This window comes from Lepeophtheirus salmonis, chromosome 1, assembly GCF_016086655.4.
Source record: "Lepeophtheirus salmonis chromosome 1, UVic_Lsal_1.4, whole genome shotgun sequence".
NCBI classification, from domain to species: Eukaryota; Metazoa; Arthropoda; class Copepoda; order Siphonostomatoida; family Caligidae; genus Lepeophtheirus; species Lepeophtheirus salmonis.
The window spans coordinates 50,188,488-50,211,618 of record NC_052131.2 but is presented as its reverse complement, the minus strand read 5'-3'; the positions used below and the strand labels follow the sequence as shown (position 1 = coordinate 50,211,618).

The following is a 23,131-nucleotide window of genomic DNA, read 5'->3' as shown; positions in this document are numbered from 1 at the left end:
TACCACGGTAACATCCTTGCAGATCTCACCAGAGAAAAAATAAACAAACCTAACTGCGCCGTGTTTCAACACTTTCTAATGTGATGTGGTCTTCGTCTCCCTGACAGGTTCATGGAGTTAAGGACTTCAAGATAAGGAAGACCCATTTTATACCTGAAAAAATAGGCGGAAAGATACATTTATGCCGTGATATATATATGAGGGCGAAACTTCATGGGACAAAAAATTATATTCACTCTATAGAAATGGCATTGGAGAATTGTATGATCGTTGTTTCACCCTCGAAAGCAACTAAATGGAATAAATTAATCGATTTTTTCCAAATAAGTCAGTTTTACAAACTTAGCATACAAACTTTCCAGTGGACCTGTTAGTCGGCTACACGACAACCTTTTACCCCACTAGGGACATCCAGTAGACTTGAATATTACTCTATAACCATTTATGCAACCTCGACAAATTCTCCCTTTTAGCTGAATCAATAAAGTAAATTCTACAAGGGGAAGAAAAAGTTATATACATACGTCATGAGGGGAAATGATAAAATTCGTCTTACCTGGTATCATAAAAAGTAGTATATTCTGGGAGGGGTGAAGGGCAGAAAGTTTACAGATAGGCATAGAAATACCCTCAAGTTAACAAACGTTTTTCACCACACTTTTTTTATTGCAGTTGCATGTTGGAAGGAACGTTATCTTCCGGTATCTATATTAATAAAGCACAGTTTGTCTGTTTTTATGAAAGTATTTATTTTTGGACTGTGTACAGTTTTAGTGTATACACAAGAGTGATGCCAAAATTAACATAATGGCACTTACAAGAATGTTATGAAGGAGAGCAGCTTAGCTGTTAATGACATCTCATGACAACAAAGCTGTAACCAGCTGCGACAAAGGGGACAAGGACATAGGCAAGATCCTGAATTGTACAAAAAAGGACTCACAAGTCCTCAGGGTTATTCTCCGTCTTTTACGACCCCACACAAATGTTCAATCAGATTTTGTATACATCCATGATATCTTGTATGTAGTAGAAAATGAAAATCACCCCTCAGAAATTAACTAATAATCATAGCAGCATTTGAAAGAAAATTAAATTTTTAGATTAATAACTCCAAGAAAAACAGCAGAGCTAAAAAATACAAGCAATTGGTACTGTTGATATCTTTGTTAGGAAAAAAAGAGTGCGTAGAGAAGGTGGAAGCGAGATATATCTTACAACTGAAATGAGACCCTTGTTAAAATCAGCTGCCTGTTATATGATTTTTGGAGGAAAAAAATGAATTACTGCTATAAACAGGAGAACCGCCTTATCTAAAAATAGCATTAGAATAAGAAAATTATTATAATTATATTTGTTCTGCATTTTTAAAACAATTTACACCAAAGATAGACGAGATTGCTTACTTCAGAGGGAGAAGTTAACACCACGACGACAACTTAATCTAATTCTTCTTTTCTAATTTTGAAAGGTAGTTTTTTCAATGACATAAATTTCAACACAAACAATTAGCATGATTGATCAAGTCTAATTTTTGAGAACGAGCATATGAGTGCCTAAAGCTCAAATTGAAAAAAAGAAAAAAAAGAAGTACATTATATTAAATAAATAATAATGATTCTGAATTTAGATGAGGTTTTGCAAGGAGTATATGTAGCTTAATGTTTGGTCGCTTCTACTAAAAAATATGAAAAGAACAACTATTTACTCAAAGTATCATATTTAAGACGGTAGATATGGCTTAAAAATGGTCAATTTTGAACAAAAAAATTATTTTTTTTCGTGAAATTAAAATGGTTGGTATCCCAACAAAATGGCCTAAGGTGCCTTTAAGTTTCCCAAATCTGTTTTTTTTTTCTAGTAGCAAGCAGCAAAGATATTTGTGTGGCAGGAGAAAAATAATAACACAATCACAAAAGATTCAAATGTACATACTACTAGTAAATGATTGTCGATTTTTTAAAGGCACTCGTTCTAAGATAATGGGTAGAATAAACAACCCCCAAAAAAGGAGCAGATGTTTTTTTCTTATAAAAGGCACTGACGCATTCTGGGTGGGGTCATAAATGGTTGTTATAATGACTTTATCTTCATATATACATCATTAAATAAAATCAAGTATCCATAAAACTAAATAATATTTTATCTACTATCAAACACTTAATGAACTTGATATGTTTTTTTATTAGGGAATTAAACGAATCCCAATTTATTTTTTATCTCTAAAACGCCTTCTATGTTTAACCGTCGTCTGATTTTTTGATTTTTGTAATTAGAATCTTTGTCATTTTTTAAAACCATAAAAATATTGTTTTGTTTTTTTTTTTAAATGGTAAAAATTGAAGGTTTTTGGTGTTTTATAAATAAATTAATTGGGGATTTGACAAATGAAATTTTATGCAAAGTTTTGAAATATATACAGAGTGCGGCAGGGAAATTTTCCACCATGCAGAAACAAAATCAAAACCTTAACAAATTTTTATTAGAAAAGTATAATCAAAAATGTTATTGAAAAACTATAAGCAATCAATCTTTGCAAGAATGATTAAATATGGCCGCCTCCAGCCTCTATCACAGACTCCACACGATGCCGGAACTTGGCACATGCTATATAATCGGCGGACATGTTGACCCATTGCTTCTTGATACTGGCCTTGAGCTCTTGCATATTTCTATGTGATGTCTTCCCAACTTTCTAAGACGCTTCCCACACTGATTGAGATCAGGACTGGAAGAGTGCCAGAATGTCTTGTCCCAGAAGTCAGCAAAGTTATCTTTGCAAAAGTTATCTGTTTTCAAGTCTGTATGGGTGGGGGCACTATCTTGGGTCCATATGATAGTTAGCCTTCAGCCAGGGCAAGGTTTTCCACATCAGGACCTTATAGTAGGCCTCAGATCCAATTTTCTCATTGCATTTGAAAAAGAAGGGATCCATTTTCTTCCTATCAGAGGCCACAACTCCTAAGCACATTGTTTAGGGCGGATGTTTTGTCCTGAAGGTGCCCTGGACTTCCTCAGACTATGCGGGTTCACTTGGGATTTATAATAGTACGTTTTTGTTGGAGTAGCTGAGGATTGACATGGAAGTATTTCCTATCCATGTCATTACTAGATACGGAGTCCGATTTGTGTTGATTACTTTCCTCTTGCAGCTCTTTGCACCTACTTACAGCTGATTTAATAAACAACCATAACAGCTAAGCTGCTCTCCTACAAAATGTGATTTAAATTGTCAAGATTACTAAGGTTACTTTTCCTTCTTTTTACATACCGGCAGGACATGTTTTATGCATCTCTGATAATTATCCTGGTTAACATCAGATGCCTTTTATAGGATTTTAGGGGGATAAAATGACTTACTGCTGTAAAGAGAAGATCCTTCAACATTTAAAATAGCATTAGAAGAAGGGGAAAAAATATAATTATATTTGGATGGATATACTGAGTTGTGCAGCAAAACATGGACTCTTGAGCCTCCTGGGCCTCATAACCCCTGTCAGAAGGTGGGTTGGGCACCTCATGTAAGGAAAACAATCACAAATTGCCCCTCACAGCACTCCTGATGATCCTTACAGCCATGGAGAAGTCGTTGGCGAGGTTTGGTCAGATCCTCCTTCATCTGCTTCTCAAAGCTGGACATGAACTCTGGATCCCTCGTTCAATTGTGCCCTACACTTCCTTCTTTCCTGGAAATGTATTCTCCATCATTCTTCTTCTTGTCCACCTTAAAAATCAGACACCTAGAGCACTTCACAATGTCCATAATCCTCGTCATCTCAACTTCAGCATCTAGAAGATCTAAGATGCGCTGCCTTTTGGCTTCTTGCTCACTCATAATGACAAAATGACGAAATATGTAATATATTTTATTTATGCACTAAAGATGCTTCACCAGAATATCAAAAAATAATCACTAAACCTTCCTATATTAATAACAAAATTAACATTAATTAACAGTCCACGTTTTGCTGGCCAACTCTGTATGTTTATTTTATTATGAATTTTTAAAACAATTTACACCAAAGATAGACAATAATTCTTCTTTCAGAGGGAGTAGTAAACATCCTGATAATTTATTAAAGAATGAAGAAAAAAAAATGAACAGTTGCACTAATTGTTTTATCTTTGTTATCAATAAATTATATTTTTTCTATACAAAAATTCCATCTATGGTTTACTGTTAAAATTTTCAAAAAAAAAAAGATTTTTTTTTAAATGAGAAGTTTCTCTTTGTATGAAGGTATAAATGTTTATGGGACTTTTAACTCCTTTTGGAATCGTTTGAAAATGATGGGAATCTCCATATATAAAAGAAACGATGAATTTTTAAAATTATAAGGAGTGTTTTGATGAGGCTTCTCTGATTTGAGAATGAATGGGCCTGTCTTTTTACCTTGGGTTGTTACATTTGCACGTAAATTTGAAAATATGTAAGTATTCTAATATATCAACTTGCAAGATATTTAATTGGCGAACGTTTTTTGAATATATGTCACGAGAACGGTGTATTTCACTTTTTGTATTAAGTTATGGTTAAGTTAAGATATGGAGGTTTAAATGTGTTCCTTTTGATAAAAAAAAAATATATGATGTACAATGTTTGAGCTCTTTAAATGAATATTTAGAGGTAACTCAAAATATAATTCTCACATCTTCACTCAATATATAGTTACTGAAATGGATTTACAAAATGATAATAGTTATATCTATTAATTTGTGATAAAATAGATCTGCTTAATTGGTCAATATTGACATATATATAATTATTTTTTTTATTATCAAAAATGTTATTCAGTTTTAATGTCATCTGTATAATATTACTAGAATTACAGGCTTTTATTAGAATTAAGAAATTTTAGTTAAAGAAAATTACTATCAAAAGTTTTTTATAAATTTTGATGAACACGCAGAATTTACATATTTGAAGGAACTATAATATTATTTAAAAGCCTATTTTTCTGTTCGTTAACATATCACAGTCAAAAGATTTGACTAATTTATTCATTTATGTTCCTTTAATTGATTGGATGGAGTTGCACTGATTAGGTATAAGTAAACATTATATGTAGTATTACAATTAATGCATCTATCCATTGTTATTTTTTATTTCTTTTACTAAATTTAACAAATAAGTGATCATTTTGATGACTTTGACCTTAATGCTCTTTTTTATTACCTTTAAGTATTTGGCAAAATAACTACATCTATAGTTATTATTTGAAAAACAGCTGTGAGAAAGGGAGTAAGGGTATACACATAAATCCAACTCTGTATCTAACAAGGAAATAGGCGGTAAATACTCCAATGACGATCTTCAATTCTTCTCTGAGTCCAACAAGGGCGTACATGTTTAACTCCAGGAAAAATCCTCAGTGATCCTCACCCATACTTCATGAGAAAACGTGGCTGTTACCATATTAACTTCTAAGAGATGAACTTCCTTTTCTATTAAGTTCAATTATATACAAAAACTGATCGTGTGCAAGCCATAAAAGAAGGAGATTTGTTGCAGACTTATAATTGTAAGTTGATGTTGGACTCGAAGATGAATTGGGGTGTCTACATCGGAGTCATTCTTGCCAAGTTATGTCCTTCTTCCCTTGTCAAATATGACTTTAGCCGATCTAATGAAACCTCATGACAGCTAAGCTGCTCTCCTCCGAAACAATCTCCAAATAATCAGGGTTACCCTTTTGATTTTCCTTTTATTTAACATACCCAAAATACACACTACTTATATGTTCTCTCCTCAAGAACGAAAGAACAATCATAGGAGCTTTGGAAAAAATAAAAGCACTGCTCAAATTGCCAACTACTAAAAATGTTTAGAATTGACAGCTCTACTCATAATGTAATAAATATTTAGGTTATTGTATCTATAAATGTACTTTGAAAATAATATCATGGATGTTATGATTTCTCGTATCACATCTCGTATGTCGGCAAATACATTTTTTCTGATTTAAAAAAAAAATCAATATAGTCTCCTATATATAGATGCTTCAATCTTTCTAACCCGTACAATTATTAGTACTCGGTGGTTATCTTTGCAAAATTATTTGCCCACAAGACACTTTTTGTTTTTTGGCTCAAGTTTTACTCCGAGTTAGATTGACTATGACGCGTCAAATTTTGACACAACACGCCTTTATATGTTTGCTCCTGTTTGAATCTGTTGAATTTAATGGTTACATTTTGGAAAACAAATATTTAATGATAGCTGGATACTCAATTTTGTCTATTTCACAAAAACACTCAGATTAACTCACTCAAACGACTGTTATATAGCAATTGTACATCCAAAATGGTTGAAACTCTGGTGAGTATCTCTCAACAGATGCTAAATAGACGTGACTACCTTTTCAGACAACCATCTTGGTGTATTGATTTATTTTGCAAGAATAATAAATGAATTGCTCGTTATCTAAATTATACAACAATTCAATTAATTTCACGAAGACGGTTGTATATTCAATAATGGTTGTCATGAAAGGAGTCCAGGTGACTCAAATGTTTAAATGAAGGAACGTACAATATTAAACATAACATAAAAACACCCTATATATAAACGGCTAAATAATTAGCTACTCAATTATTAAATGAATAGCATTTATATCTTTACTCTGATTTCATACATCATAGTATATTTTGCACGCAAGGAGGCCCTTCATAGAATATTTACGAGAAAATTAATTCAGGTCCAAGAGAAAGAACCCACAGATATATACAAAAGCAAAAATGAACAATTGATGCATATTAGTGTTGAGACTCGATCCAGCACCGATTTTTTTTTTCGGTTCGGTCTCAAGTAATTTTTCTAGCCCAATTTGTACATATTTTTTGGTCCAGACTGTGGTCTTAGACTGTGGACCAATTTTTTTCGGTCCACGGTTATGGGCCGATTTTTTTTCGGTATCAATTTATGGACCGATTTTTTTCGGTCTCATATACCATGAAACACCTTTTTTTTCTATATCAACTGTCATTCCTTTTTTTTCAAAAAAAAATCATCTCAAAAGTACTCGATAAGTTCTAGAACAAATACTGTATATATATAACAGACGGTGGGATCAAAATTAATCCGCGCTATCTCTGTTTAAACTTCGTATAACGTCATTGTACTTGAAAAAACCTATGATGTCATGTAATAAATAATTTATCTATAAAATCGGTCTAGACCGAATTTTTCCTTTGGACCGATTTAGACCAATTTTTATATTAGACCAGTCCAGACCAAACTAATTTGGACCAACGAAAATATAACAGTCTCAGACTGGTCCAGGATTTCCAGACCGAAACCCAACACCAGTGCATATGTCCTCTTTTAAATTAGTTTTGAAGATTGTTGCATGATAATTATATCAAGTCATACCAGAGCGCTACCTTTTCAGTAATTAAGATTTATGGGCAGTGTTGTTGTAGGTTGTCAGAAAAGATTCCGGGGTAAAAAAGATAAAATTTATTTTTCTGAATATTTATTTTTCTTCTCCAGCCGATGCTCCCATCTTTTTAACTGCGTCTCAGCGTTTTTTTTCTGCAAAATAATTATTTCACGAAGTGATTGCCTCTTCATTTGACGAAAATCCTTGCGGTCCACAGGTTGGACCGTATTTTTGTTTCGGACGTATAACGATATATATCCAAGTTTCATTTTCATTAATTAATCGGGTCCCAAATTCCGATTAATTACACCTAAACTGCACCAATAGAGCGATACTCATTTTGTCTTTTGACAAAAATACTCATATCAACTTACTGAAACGACTGTTGTACAACAACTACACCTCCAATATGGCTGAAACTTTGGTGAGTAACTGTCAATAGATGCTAGATAGATATGAATAGTTTTTATTTATGATTGCTGCCATTTTCACGCTAAGGACTGAAAATTTTTCAGACCATCCTCGTGCGTTTGCAAAAATAAAAGAAACTTAAAATGAATGTGAACACCCTGACAATTTGAGGAATGTTTGTAAGGCTTAGCCATGGTACTTTATTACATCAGCTGCAAGCAGCCGTGAGGAGTAGGAAATATGTACACACAAATCCCACTCCGTATGTAACAAGGACATACATATATTTATAGTGAAGAAAATTTATGTATTTTGGACATGTTAAAAATACGAAAATATACATTGTTGCCCTCACAATATAACATCAGCTACAATCAGCTGTGACAAGAGATGAAGGGAAGAAACATGGGCATTTGCAAGAATTACTCCTATGTCGGCCCTCAATTATATTCCGAGTACAAAATGACTTACAATTATAACTCCGCAACAAATCTTCAAGGACTGACACAACATTACATATGAGTGTCAAAATCTTGGTTAGTTGAATTCGAATTAGTTCTTGTTATTAAGCTATGAATAATTGACGGCAATGTTTGAATAATTATAATAATTATCTAGCTGTTAAATGTAAATACTACTAACGGGTAACTCTGCTAATTTAAAATATATTTCGTCAAATTAAAAAAGTATATAACTAAACCTATAAACTTATTTTTTTTTTTGAAACTTTTTTGAAATTTTTGAAAAAAAAAAAAATCCAAACATTAAATTTCAAATATAAAATTTTTTTCTAATTTTTTTTATTAATTAAAATATTAAATTTTTCAGGTTAAACATAATAGTTGTGTCTAATTACCTAATTAAGAGATGGTAAACAACAAAATTGTAGTCAGAACATAGTAATTCTCTATGACGAAAAATATATCAAGACAGCTATCCACAAAAAAAATTTATTTTCAAAAACTTTAAAATATGTAAATTTTTTCGAAAAAAATTCAGAAATCCGTATGGATTCTCAAAAATTAAATTTATTTGTAAAAAGTTTCAAAAAATCACAGCCATTCACAAAATATTAATTTTTGTGGAAAAAAAACTGAAAAATTAAATTTGAAATATTAAATTTTTTCGAGAAAAATTTCAAAAATCCATAGCTATTAATGCAAAATTAAATATTTTGGGAAAAAAATTGAAAAATTAAATTTCAAACATTAAATTATCTTAAGTGTGGGGGGTGGGGTCTACAACCTCTTCAGCCCTCCCCTTGAAGACACCCCTGATAAGGATGTGTATCTTTAAAGACTTAAAGTAACTTTTAGTTTAAGTTAAGGCCCCTTCAATTAAAGGTCATTCCACTTTTTATTATTCAAATGATCCTTTGTAAAATTAGACATGGCCGGATGAAGGAATACATGATCAAGAAATCATGTTTTATAATGAACAATGGAACGAATGAGTAAAAAGTATTGTCGTCCTCTCATAATTATTTAAATTACATTAGGGTGAAGCTGAATTCCCAAATTTGTTCATAAAAGCTAATCCTGTTTTATGGGTACCGTGTATGGTCTTAATGAAACCATCTTAATATTTATTTGAGGACAAAACACATTAAATTTGCAAAAAGTGACAAAAAAAAAAAAAATTCTAATAATGTTTATATTTTGGGTTTTGGGATTATTCTTTGATGATATTTTTCGAGGGAAAATCCACCTGCAAAAAAGCCTTCTTCATGAGGCTCACTTTTTATGATTTTTATGGTAAATTTATTTATATTACATGATCGGATATGTGAGGAGGCCAGACACTGACTACAGGAACTTAGAAGAAGGGGAAATTTGGAGCAAAATGGATTCTTGAATAATCCCCTTTGAATCTTGCTACAAAGGAGAAATCCTTTTCGGCAAATTGCTAAATTTCAATATTCCATTTATACAAACAGTTGGGAGTAAAACAGTGGTGATGACAGGGGGCACGATTATATATATATATTTTTTTTTTTTTTTGTGTGTTGGAATTTTTTTGGAAAAAATTACAAAAATTCATAAATATTCTCAAAAAGTTCCATTTATTTTAAAACAAATTTCAAAAATCTAAAGCTGTTCACGAAAAATTAAATTTTTGGAAAAAAAATTTTAAATATAAAATTTTTGGGAAAAAGAAATTCAAATATTATATTTTTTGGAGAAATTTTTGAAAAGTCCAATGCTATTCACAGAAAATTAAAAAAAAAAATTGAAGGTTTTAATATTTTGGAAAACAAATTTGAAAAATTTAATAAAATTTCAAATATTATCATTTTTGGAAGAAAAAAAACATCAAATATTAAATTTTCTAGTAAAAAGCAAAAACTTCTTTATTTTTTTTTTTTTTTTTTTTTGGGGGGGGCTACAGCCCCTACAGCCGACATCCTGTATACGGCCCTGGGTGATGAGGAGATGCCTCTATTTGAGAATAACTCATAAAGATAATGCCAACTTCAAATTTTGGTCAAATTACTAAAATGGACGTTGAAGGGTATTTTAGTACGTTTAAAACTATCAATACTGATGCAAGAAAAAAATTAAAAGAAGAAAATCTTTCTAAAACCTTGATTTGTCAATATAATTTAGCAAAATTTACGCATGAATTATGATAAATTTAAAACAAAAATCATTAGTTAAAATTATCCTTATCAATTTGTATTTTTCTTAAAATACAAATTGCTCTATTTTGACATTTTGGGTACTCATTTTTCGCAAAATTAGCGGGTTTTTTTTTTGCTCTTTTTGGCAAAAAAAATCGCTCTCAAATCTGTTCGTTAATAGGTTCATACACAGAACAAAAAAAGTTTGAACCTTATCTGTCCAAATTTAAGTTGAAAAAAAGCCTCACCCTAACATATACCACAATTACAAAGGAGTTATTTTTCCAATAAAAACATTTACATAATGTACATAGCTTTGTCGTTGGTCGAGTCATTTATTTTTTGAAATTGCTTTTCATATTTTCACTTTCTTTTCATTTATTCAAATTAAATAGTTGAATGAGGATTCTGTATACAGAATAACTATGAAGAAGTAACAGTTGGTCAATAGATTTCTCTCTAATGGCTACTATAGGTGCTACTCCAACAATCCCCTTCAAAAATAATAGTTATTAAACCTACTACTTGAACCTACATGTTGTAAAAATATATCTTTAGACAAAGAGAATAGACCTTCTCTTTGTTTCTAGCTCCCATAAATTACTCAAACCTCTTCCAAAGTGATGGATTGAAAAAAATGATATTTTATTCTACAAAACGGTCATTGCCACCTCTGGAACGGCCTATAACCAGGGTTCAACAGCAACGCCAGCCCATGGCTATTTTAAAACCAGTCCGGCAACCAGAAATACAGCATATACAAAGTGATCAACAAGTCTTACGACAGCAACTTCAACTTAATATTTATCCACGATGGGGGCATTGTATATGATTTATGCGCCTTTTATCTTTGTTTGTTGTGTAACAAACTTTTTCCTAAAACATGTTTTTGAGCCTCTAACGACTACATCCTAAACCCCAAGCGCTACATCCTTTCGCTTCATTTGGAAGGGAAGAGCTGTAGGGACATGAAAGACCTCAATATGTCCAAAGCAAGCGGTAAAAGGATACCGGAAGTATGCATAGCTGCTCCCCACACTCACAATGTACAAAAACAACATCTCAATCCCCTCCATCCTTGCTTCAGAACCACAGGTCTTAAATCAAGAATAGTAAAGCAGTGAATTATGTTATTGTCAAATATCAATTATAATCATTCAAGACGTTATCCCCAATAGTATAAAGACTTTTATATTATATTATTTTGTCAGTTGTTGATTTTTTAAAACTTATGGAACTGAGTAGAGTTGTATAAAATATGTCTAAAAAGTTAGAATACACTTTTTTAGTTGAAAACTGAATGGGATTTATATTTTCTAAAGTTTCCTCATTATTATTTCTTACACTGTGAAGGAGACATCTAAGTATAAAGTAATAACTAGAGTATTTGCTCAGGAAAGACGTAGAGTAACAATGAGGGATTTCTGGGGAGTTGAGGATCGACCTCAGAGTAATTCCATCCTATTTATTTGTCCTTTCTTTATGAGGAACGGGATTGATACTGAATTTCATTCCTCTCAGGGCAGATTGCTGCAGATATAATAAAACGTTAGCCGCTGTTCTCCAAATTATAAGAGTTACCATGTTGTTTTCATGGTTTTTTTTTTATTTTAGCATACTGGCAGAGCATATTACTTTCAGCCATGGTGATCTTTAGAGATGAAAATCGTGTGTATTTTTGGCATGAAAAAAAAAAAAGAAATCAAAAATCAACATAGTACTCTGACAATTCCAAGAATCTTCTGGAGACGAGCAGCCTAGTTGTCATGACGATGAATTAGATCACCCACAATCAGCTGTGACATGGGAGGAGTAGGGGAAGTAAACAAACAAGGACATTGGCAAGAACTACTCCGATTTCGATCCTCAATTTTACTGGGTTGTCGTGCAAGGGTTTACAACGGATGTCTGAATGTCGTTTCCGACCTCAACTTGAAGATGGCAGCACTTGTAAATAAAAGACAGTCACATCCATCTGGTATCTGTTGGTAGCTACTCACCAAAGTTTCATCCATTTTGGAGGCACAGTTGTTATGTAACAGTCGTTTGAGTGAGTTGGTGTTTGTGTGAAAATGGACAAAATCGAGAATCCAGCTGTCATTGATTTTTTTTTTTTTCTTGAAACAATAGCAGACATATTCAAGCTTGTTCTATTAAAATTTGAGGGGTTTAAGTCAATTCAACTCGGAGTAATTGGGCCAAGAAAAAAAAAAAAAAAGTATCTCGTGAATAATTATATTGCAGAGAAAAATACCAAGTACTATTTGAACGGATTAGAGAGATGGGAGCATACCTGGGAGAAATGCATAAAGTTACGTTGAAAGATATGATAAAAAATTCTGAAGAAATGTCTTCTATCTTTGTTAGGTCGAAAACTATTCAGAAAAACTCCGCGACAAGTCCTCAAGGTTACGCTCCATCTTTTATGAGAGCACATAGGAACGTCAGGTTTTGAATATAGTCGGTAAGGAAGTTCCCTGAGTTAAGTAATTTTGTCAAGAGCGGAGGAATAAATAATCCATTCTTCAATTTTCCAAATAGCGGGCAAGCTGCTAAAAAATACTCCCTATTTACATCCCTAGTAATCTCTGTAAGCAGATATGTCATCTATCAAACATGCCAACATATAATTTTCTATTTAATTTACACTCATAAGGATTTAGACCATTTTCAAATCCCTCTGAACTAAATAAGTGTTTTTTCCTAGTTGATCCTAGTAAGGATCCACGAAAACAATGTCATTCACCCTATATACATAACATCCACAAAACAAACTCCAAATGCAGTATTGCACGCCTAATATACCCATGTCCTGAATTATGCAACAACTCATGCGTGATAATACTACCTTTTCGTCTACATAGTTCATAAATCCTATTAATATACATTTTCCAAGGTAAGCTTTACTATATTTTTAAAATGTCTGAAGGCCAAATTTACTACCATTACACATTTATTTCTGAAGAGTGCTCGCAATGTACCCATATATATATATATATATATGCGTATATTAAGGCTTTAATAGGAGTATCAGGATGATTTAGGTAGTACAACAACCTGCATGTCTGTTCATAACTTTATAGGAAGACCCATTCTATTGAAAGACAAAAATACAAATAAATATAAGTGTCAAGCGACTCTCTTTTTCTGTCCTTAACTAAAGGTAGGACGGATCCACATTTTCTAAGATCCTGGTGAGTTCGAATCTTTAGACTATTCTATTAAATTTTGGGTACTGGAACTTTCAGATCCAGATCCGAAATCCAAATTAGCCAAATACTGGTCCCAAATTTTACGAGCATGTTACTCCATGTTCAAACCTAAATAAAATAGAATCCGGATTAAAGTTACATTTTAACTGGTTACTGATCCCGAAACAATAAACTACCCAAGAACATCCTTAATATTAGAATTATTGTTTTAATGATATTACCTGTATTGTATCTCACAAACTCCAAAAAGAAACAGAAAGAAGCCCAAAATCAGTTGGTAGTTGACCCATTCTTCAAACTTATTCAATAATAGTGGATAACTGTTCAGAGCTTACTAAGAACTCATGAGTATTCAACCAATCAATGTTAAGAAGACTAAATAGAGGAAAAGAAGAATAAACGTGGACAGCTCATAACCAAATACAGTGAACATTTTTGTGTTTGTGAACACTGCGTTACCTCGGATCTTTTTTATGATCCGTAAATACTCGGGTATCCGAAGGCGGTTCATATCTTTTCAGATAATACAAGTTTACTTATACCGTACACCGGTACTTTGGCTACGGTCTATTTCACCATTCATGAGTCCGAAGGACCAATTAGTCGGTCCTCCACCTCTATGCTCCAAGCTATCTTTTTATTTTCTTCACTTCTAGCTAGAATTGAAGAATATAAACACGGAAAAAAGAATAAATGAAAGGATGAACGTATAAAGCTTAAGTATTATTGGTTCTAGCCACACCTCTTAGTTTAAACAAAGGACTCTAGGGAAAGATCCGTCAAGGGAAAAATAAACAATTCAATCCTAAAATACAGGGAAAAATATGTTCGTTACATAGTCGCCCTTATTCTTCTCTTTTCACCAAGGAGACTCACTCCCCCCCCACTGGGTGCTTGCCTAGCTGGAGGAACATGTAGCAGCTACTAATTTTAAGCCAATCAGAATTGAGAACTACTAAACCCTACCTTCCTTGCCTTGAGTGTTCACTCTTTGCTTAGAGTTCTTTAGTTAACACTTACTATAGGTCTCTCGTCTCTTTGAAAGAGGCTATTATACCACTTTAACAGCTGAAATGACGTAGTTAGTAACCAATTAGACGTTGTAGTTATCATAAAAGACTGATATGGACCAGTCCTAGGACTAACAGAATTAATCAGAAGCGGACTGATAGTACTAGAGTATTTTTAATTGTTTTAGACCGATCTAACACTATAAAAAATAAATAGAGGAGTTGCATATAGATAAAAAAACACCGAGTAATGAAGCAGAAGTTGATCAGAACATTCCAATCATGGTAGTAATAAATGTATTTATTTATATCTTAATGTCGGTTTTTTTAATAGAAAATATATTATTTTAATTAAAAAAAAAGATATATATAATACAAAGGTTTTTATTCATAAATTTATTTCAAAGGTCATTTTATTGAAAATATATATTATGTGCGGGCACTTATTTTGTATAATCTTGCTTGAGGCCTAAGTTAAGTCACCCATATCATCGAGTAAGGAGCACTAAAGCTTTAAAACAAAGTACCAAAACGAATTGTTAGCTTGAGTAGATTTCTGGTTATACCAGTTTATTTTTTCTCACGTAAGATGTCGCTTATTATGTTACTCGTACAGATGACGTCACTTTATCCTTTTTCGTCATTTTCCCTCGTGACGTATGTAACTTTTTATTCCCATCCCAGAACTCATCTTGTTAAATCAGTGAATTCATGTACCCATGTGGGAATAAAATACCCCCCAAAAAATGGAATTTTTGCTCCTTAGTAGAAAGTTTAATATTTGATTTTTTTTTTTTTCAAAAAATTTAATAAAATTTTTCAAATTTATTTTCCCAAAAAAATTAAATTTTCTCTGAATGACTATAGATTTTTGAAAATTTTCTCCAGAAAATTAAATATTTTGAGAATAGCTATGGATTTTTGAATTTATTATTCTTCCAAAAGCTGTAATTTTTTGTGAGTAGGTATGGATGTTTAATTTTTTCCCCGAAAAATTAAATTACCGAAAATAAAAGTGCAATTTTCACCGATTTCTTATTTTGTCCATAACATTTTTTGATTTTGAATGAATTTAGAAAAAGTATTTTTTCGAATAGTTGGTTTTTGAGACGCCAGTCACTTTTTGATCTGTAATTCAATCCCCTATCTAGTCTCCTTGATTTCACCAAAACCGTTTTTATATTTCGGCTTTAGAATAAGCCCCTATATATGACCTCTCATTCCAAAAATCGGCACTCCATCTTAGCTAAATTGCTGCAAAAATTTCTTCCTCCTAGTTTCAACGGCGTGGTCACCTATAATGGACACACAAACTCTATTTCAGATATATACAGATAAAGTAAAGTAATATTATTACTCTTAATTCTAAGTAATATTAATTTTCCATGGAGTAATCTTATTACTCAAATAAGTAATATAAGCCAACACTCATAACAAAATCCTTTATTAAGTTTAATAAGATTAACTAAGGTCCACCTAGATAATATAATAATGATACATGATACAATTAGAACAACAAAATAACCCCTCCGCCCATGCAAAATCTCCAAGAGGAACGGTTGTATTTTTGGTTATTATTATTATTTTTGTAATCACTATATCCCAAATCATTTGTTAACTACATTCATTCAATGAAAGATGCGTCAACAACTTATATACGGGGATGGTTGGAATGATATAAAAGACATATTCACAGTGAGTTCAAGGAGTAGACAAAGCCGGAATGAGTCATTTTCTTCCTCTTGGAAGGACTGTCGCGGATCCTCAAGACTCATCATTGGGATTTTATTTCTCTGGGTTATTGTGCTTACGATTGTTTGCATCGTTTTATCATGTAATATCGGTAAGGAAAGTCTTGTAGTAATATTTTGTTATTTCAATCATAGTTGTGTGGATGATGCAATTTAAGAGAGTCGATAACTAGCTGGTTGGCTGGAAAGGCAATGACGTATTCGTCTGCAAATGCAGCCCTTCCTCGTTTTTATATGGAGAAAGCTATGGAGAAAAACACAACCTATCCCCTCTATTAAAAACCTGAAGATGTAACGACTCTTTAGTCGTCACAACAATCCATAAAGTCTCTTAAATATATGTCATGTTTGTTTCTCTGTAGAGGTCTTTATGATGGGTGGATCTCACCTTTCCGGACAATAAAGATCCCTCCATCCTCTTCTACGGGAAATGTTTAAATAATATATCCGGAGAATGACATAAAAACGATGCCTGAGCAAAATAAGAGGCCACACCCTAAGTAAAATGATAAACTAACACACCTTTTTCCCAATTTAAATACATATTCTTGAGTATCTATTTATAAATAGGTCAAGCCATAAATTACAATACCCCAATTGTATTACAGAATACTCATCAAATAAAGAAATTTCCTCAAGACTCGACACCCACGTCAACGAACACTTGACCCACCTAGAAGACCACAAGAAGAAACTTAACCGCCTTCACCAAAGTAGAGATGATACCTTTCACGTGTGAATCAAGTCTCTTCAGGACTTAAGGGCCTTGAGTCCGACTTAAACTATCTTGAAAGAAAAATGGGACGACATATATCCTTCAAAGTTGCCGAGATTAAGAGCCTTCTCCTCTCATCGCTAGACAATACATTGAAGTCCATACGGGAGATCCGGGAGGAAGTTCAAAGGAGCATTGCCTAGAATCATCTTCTTAATCAAATAATACAGTGTTTGTTTATATTGAAGTAATAAATAAATTTTATATTTCAAAGGAAATTGAGAAAAACACATTGGTTACATAAACAATTTTTTATATAAATAAAACGTCATTTTGAAAGAAAAATAATTTTTTTTAAATGATCTCAAAAGAAATCATTATTTAGAAGGGGAAAACAAACTTAATTTAATTTGAAGTTTCCACTTTCATCGACACACTAAAGAACAATGATTATTATATATATAAATTTACTAAATACATGATTTAAGATGTAAGTATTCTACACGAAAATTATCTTTTGACTAACGTGCTATTTATGTATAAACGTAATTGAAATAATATTTGTAAATAGCTTTTCAATTAATAGACCTCCCCCCTAAAAAAAAACCACCATCAAAAGCACACACCCAATAATAATAATTTCCTCTCAGAACAAAAACAAAAAAAGTAACACCAAGTCTTCATTGTTAAATAATAAATATATATTTATAAATTGCTAACGCAATCCCACTTTTAATATAAAATATTGCAACTGTTTAAGTTTAGTAAATATCATTTTTTTTAAATGATCCTTTGCTCAACCCAATCTGGATCACACGTGTGATCTTCACTTAGAGGAAGAAGGCGGCGGCTCGTCACTGGAGCAACTGCCACCACAACACTTGATATTATATTCCCCAAAGTGTATGATAGATTATAAACAAATGATTATATTACATTTATTTATATATAAATGTATATCAGTGTTTGTGAAAATACTAATATAATGGAATTATAAATTTGTTTTTTTTTTCTTTGCTATAAATTGAGGAACTTGTTTCCAGAAATAAAGAGTTCAAAACACCCGTTCAAAAAAGTTTATATATATAAGTCATAGAATTTTTTGTCTTTTTTAATAGTAATTTTTTCCTCTTTGGCCATTGAATGGACCAAATCCTTGATTATTCGTCGCTTGCCAAACGTTTTGTCTGTCCATTTGATGAGGTATTGAATTGCCATTGGCATAGTAACTGGATTTAGAAGTGTCCATCATGCAAGGAGTGCCTCCACCCCCATTTGTTGTCATTGCTCTAGGATGAGGAGGCGGAGCTCCACGATGCGTTCTTCCCATTTCGGATTCCTTTAGTTTTGAATGAGCTGAGGCGATACAAATCGTGACGCCTTTGAGAGTATGCTCCTTTCCCCATAGACTCTGAGCAACACGACTTTCATTGAATGTAACAAAACAAAATGATCTAAATGGCTTAGGAATGTACACATCCTTTACTGCTCCAAAAGTCTCGAAATGTTTCCTTATGTCATCTCCATCCATGTTTTGAGTAATACGACCAACAAATATTTTACAGGAATTCATTTCCTTTGATCTCTTCAATTCTTGAGAGTCTGGGATTTTAACGTCACACCAACGATCATTGATCCAGTGTCGTGTAAGTGTGACCTTAAACTGAATACTAGGGTCCACAAATCTAATGAATGCAAAGCCTTTGGATTGATTAGTCCCCATTTTAGTTTTGAGCTGCACCAAAGCCAATTCACCAAACTGTTCAAAATACTTCCTTATATCAGGTTCAGCAGTTTGCCAGTGAAGACCCAGTACAATGAGATCACAGGGTTTTGGACTATTTCCCCCACCCTCTTCCATATCTTCAAACTTGATATTCTTGGAGGACATACCATCAATGCCTCCATCATTCTCAGACTTTCTTTTGAGTGCTGCATCTTGAGTAGCCTGTGTATTAGAGTCTTCATGGATGCGTTGAATTGAGCCATTGTGGCTTACTTTAATGGGATGATAGCGTGGATGCACGCAGATATAAGTGATATTACTCCATCCATCTTCTAAAGGAGGATAAAGTTGATTGTCGAGGCATCGAACACCACGTAGTCCATTGGTTTCAGGATTTCGGAACTTGAGTCCAGTCACTCCAGGGAATTGGGCGGTTAATGAAGTTAGTAAAATTGTAGAATCTATTTCAGTTGGGATCTCAATGGGCTCATCGCCCTCCTCCTGAACTACAGCAACCCACTCGCTCATGGTTTTTTTAAGCAAGAATATGAGTATAAGCAAAGTGATTATTATTATATATTGTTTTTTAATCTATCAATTTGTAGAAGTTTCAGCAGTTGCAGAAGACGATTCACCACTAAAATCACGATTCTAAATTCTCACACTTTAATATATCCAAAACACACTTGTCTCAAATCACAATGATCAACATCATCCAACTGCAAAAATAACATCAAATTTTAATCAATTCTTCATCAAACAAATACTTCCCCGCACATCAAAATACCTTATTTGAAGCCAAGGGAACGGACCATCATTATTTTTATGTATAAATATATTGTGGTTCAACCCAATAGCTCCTACTGGGTAATGTGGTATCAGAATTTCGGGATTTTTTTTTGTAAATGAGAGTCCAGTTTCGACCTTTTATCAAAACCAAAATGTTTAGTTTCTGGAAAAATCAGTCGAAATTCAAGATTTTGGTTTGAAAATGAGAACTTTTTTATTACAAAGTAATTGTTTTTGCTGATTTATATTTTAAAAAAAACACTAATTATCTCGTTAAAACAACTCAAAATTTATAGTATCTCCAAAAACACCTGGTTTTTGTACTTTATTAATCAAACAAACCGTTTACAAAATTGAAAAATCATATTTAAAAAAAAATTATTTAATGATCCATTGATTTACAATTGCATTCATGAAGTATTTCAGCCAAAAAATTGTACAACTACTCAAATGGATCATTCCAAAACTCATGCATCAAATATGATACGAATAGTCTTTTAGGATTAAAAACATCAACACTTTGTGAGCTCGGAGCTAAAGTGTAAAATAAATAGACATATTGAGTTTCTTCAGCTCTCATTAATATACTATTGTAAATAGCTATTTATCAGTTTTATTTGACAAATATTTTAAGGAATTATCTGGAGATATTTTTTGTCAAATCAACGGTACAAAAAACTGTAACAACCATCGAAATAAACATCTTCTATATTTTGAAAGATGTCTGAAAACAATACCATTGCAGTTGCTACGTACTTCGGCTCCAAACCCACGACTCTTAAATATACAATTTCCATAATATTATATTAATTACAAAACATTCTCAATCGCCAAGTCAACCTTATGTTTATGTCTCAAATGTAAGCATGTCTCTAATAAAAAAGACTTCAAATATTTTGATGTTAGGGGGAGTTTAAGATAATTAAGACAGTGTAATGATCTTTTACATATATAATTCTTAAAAACTTAATATTAACCACATGCAAAAAAACTAATTTGTTCCTATGTAAGTAATAATTACAATAATTAATTAATAAACACTTCTTCCTCCATCTCAAATATATATCTTAGTTTTTCCTCAGGAAAAAACGAACAAACATAGTTGTATAGAGTAGTTAGTTTCATACTGTAGGTAAACGTCAATGAAATAGTAAATGAAATGAATACCTTCAAATGAAGAATTTTCATTGAATTAAATCCTATTTAAAGTCGCTAAAAGGACATTGAATTATAACTAAATCCAAGGGTAATATACGATTCTCTTTTTCGTACATATTATAACTAATCAATATACTTAAAATGTCAAAATGAAACGATACCATCAATTAATTGATGGTTGTTAAAATAAAGCGTTTTTACATGACGTGAGCATCGTTGATGTCGACCATTTGGGGGCATAAACATCAAAGTCTTACATGAATTAAAGCCCTTTTTTCATTAAAATTAAGAAAAGGGGTGAACTATCGGATGTCAAAATAGAACCAACAAATAAAAGGACTTAAACTAGAATGTATTAACAATATGTTATTACATCGTTATTCAATCTTATTTCCATAGCATCGACAATAAATAAAATATTACAATGTAGATAATAAGATATTTTTCTCTAATTATCAAACTTTTATCGTCCTTAATCGATATAAAAAAGTGTAAATTTAGACCTTTTATAGGAATTTTCAATATTTATTACATTGCTTAATTCAAATATGACTGACAATGCCTTATCATTGGCATCAAGTAGCAGTCAATGCAAGCTTTAATCCTTTATTTATTAATAAAGTCATTCAATGAGGTTTCATTAAGATCGTAATTTGTACATTTCTTGTAATAAAATGTCAACTTCGAGCCCCGGAGAAGGCGTCTCTTCAATTATGATGCAATTTATGACGTCAATGTAAATGCTCTCTAGTATATGACATACATAATGAACACCAGACGTCTTGAGACATCATTTGTACAAAATCTCAATAGCGTACATATATTGAACTAACTTAAATCACATTTAGTGCACGAATCTCTTCTTTCTCCCCACCAAAGACTCCATTCTCACACACGGGAATAATAGCAGAAGCGGCAGAATAGGGGGAAAGCCCAGCACCATGACGTCAAACTCACTCAATATGAATTATATTAAGTCCTTAAGAAACTCACTTTGAGGTTAGTAGTCTGTATTACTATTAATTAATATTTATCACGAGTCCCACTTCAGAACGGTCGACATATTCGTCCATTCACTTCACTTTGGTATAAGGAAACAAAGTGAGTAGATAGTTATTAATATATGAGCAACGGATTATGAGTAGCAGCTGATTTAGTAACATGAGATTTTTTCGAAATCACTTCATAGTACCATTTTGTGTTAATATGATTAATCAAGTGTCAGACTAGGTTAGTTTACATCTTAAATTGAGGTCATACTTACATCAACATTAATTATATCAATAACAACTAAGAATCTCTAATTATAAAAAGATCCCAAAACATATATATTTATTTTAAGGATTCAAGAAAAAAAGGAAACACGAGAGGTTCACTACTCCTTAGTTCCTCTCTCTCTGAAAATTAGCGATCAACTGGAGGGGGAGAGAGAAAAAAAAAGAAAAGAATTCTTTGTCCCGAGTTCGAACTTCATAAAAGAAACAGAAAAAGGAGAGAGAAACAAAGTGAGAGTGTAGCTGGGAGGGGGGAGAGAAAAAGAGAGAGAGAGTGCTAGTAGAATAGTAGAAGTGTTGTGAGTAAGGAAGAAAGAGTGGATCCTTAATGCACACGTACTCGACTACTACGTCGCTAGTAGTAAAGAAGCGTGTGTACACACTTGCAAGTTGCAATACTACCTTGGGGCAAAAATGTATCAAGATATGTTCTGATTGGTTAGTTATGTTGTTACAAATAATAATGTAATACATACCCCAAGAAGCTTTCTTGTATGTGTAAAATGATTTAATGAATATTTTCAAGAATTAGTGATGTAACAGCCATTTTTCACATTCTTCATCGACCCCGCTGTATATAATATAAAATATTATTGTCTAGTCTTGCTAAAAAAAACACAAAACAAGTTTGCACATGAGACCTTGGGTTTCCTTAGCCTTGAATAATCCCTCACTTCTCTTCTTCTTTACCCCTCCCCCTCCTTCATCTTCCTCCTTCAATTAAGTACCAGAGCTTTTCTGCTCTTGTGCATAGGGTTTTGCATTATAATATTTTTTCTAGCTATATGCAAACATTTTTAACTACTAATATTCTGCCAAACGTTTCATTATGTACTTAGTTAATTAAAGCTAGTAGTTAAACGAAGACCATGCCCTCAATATTTGTACAAGGTAGTGGTCGCAGTGATACTTTTTTTCTCCGCTAGGAGCATTGAATAACTACGCAGCCTCTATAAAATTCACCCTTTTAACTGAATTGACAGGGTAAATTCTACGAAGAGAAGAAAAGATTGAAAATGGTGTAATATAATAAGAAGCGACATCTTGCGTGTGAAAAGAGATAACTTCACGGCCCGGTATCAC

At 32.5% G+C, this 23,131-nt stretch overlaps 1 protein-coding gene and 2 long non-coding RNA genes across 5 annotated transcripts; 1 reads left to right on the top strand and 2 right to left on the bottom strand.

Annotated features, from left to right (window-relative positions):
- Window positions 1-2,135: 2,135 nt before the first annotated feature.
- Window positions 2,136-4,651, bottom strand: LOC121131967 (uncharacterized). The gene is made up of 2 exons (XR_005869210.2): window positions 3,272-4,651; window positions 2,136-3,210 (listed from the first exon to the last, which is right to left on the bottom strand). It is a non-coding gene; the product is annotated as an uncharacterized lncRNA (long non-coding RNA).
- Window positions 4,652-15,900: 11,249 nt separating this feature from the next.
- LOC121131966 (uncharacterized) lies at window positions 15,901-17,391 on the top strand. Its single transcript, XR_005869209.2, has 2 exons — window positions 15,901-16,478; window positions 16,995-17,391. It is a non-coding gene; the product is annotated as an uncharacterized lncRNA (long non-coding RNA).
- On the bottom strand, window positions 17,334-22,220 carry LOC121131965 (TAR DNA-binding protein 43). Of its 3 annotated transcripts, none has more exons than XM_071894086.1 (3): window positions 22,039-22,189; window positions 21,608-21,855; window positions 17,334-19,546 (listed from the first exon to the last, which is right to left on the bottom strand). In XM_071894086.1, the coding sequence occupies exon 3, from the start codon at window positions 19,353-19,355 to the stop codon at window positions 18,213-18,215; it is 1,143 nt and encodes a 380-aa protein (XP_071750187.1). In that variant the 5' UTR covers window positions 19,356-19,546; window positions 21,608-21,855; window positions 22,039-22,189; the 3' UTR covers window positions 17,334-18,212. The 3 variants fall into 3 exon arrangements, with proteins under 3 accessions (XP_071750187.1, XP_071750188.1, XP_040583315.1); XM_071894087.1 differs by having other exon boundaries at window positions 21,608-21,955; window positions 22,039-22,187; XM_040727381.2 differs by lacking the exon at window positions 21,608-21,855 and having other exon boundaries at window positions 22,039-22,220.
- Window positions 22,221-23,131: the final 911 nt, after the last annotated feature.

Bases quoted from the DNA above. Each gene is read 5' to 3' on its own strand.
- LOC121131965 (XM_040727381.2), bottom strand. From the start codon at position 19,355: ATGAGCGAGTGGGTTGCTGTAGTTCAGGAGGAGGGCGATGAGCCCATT.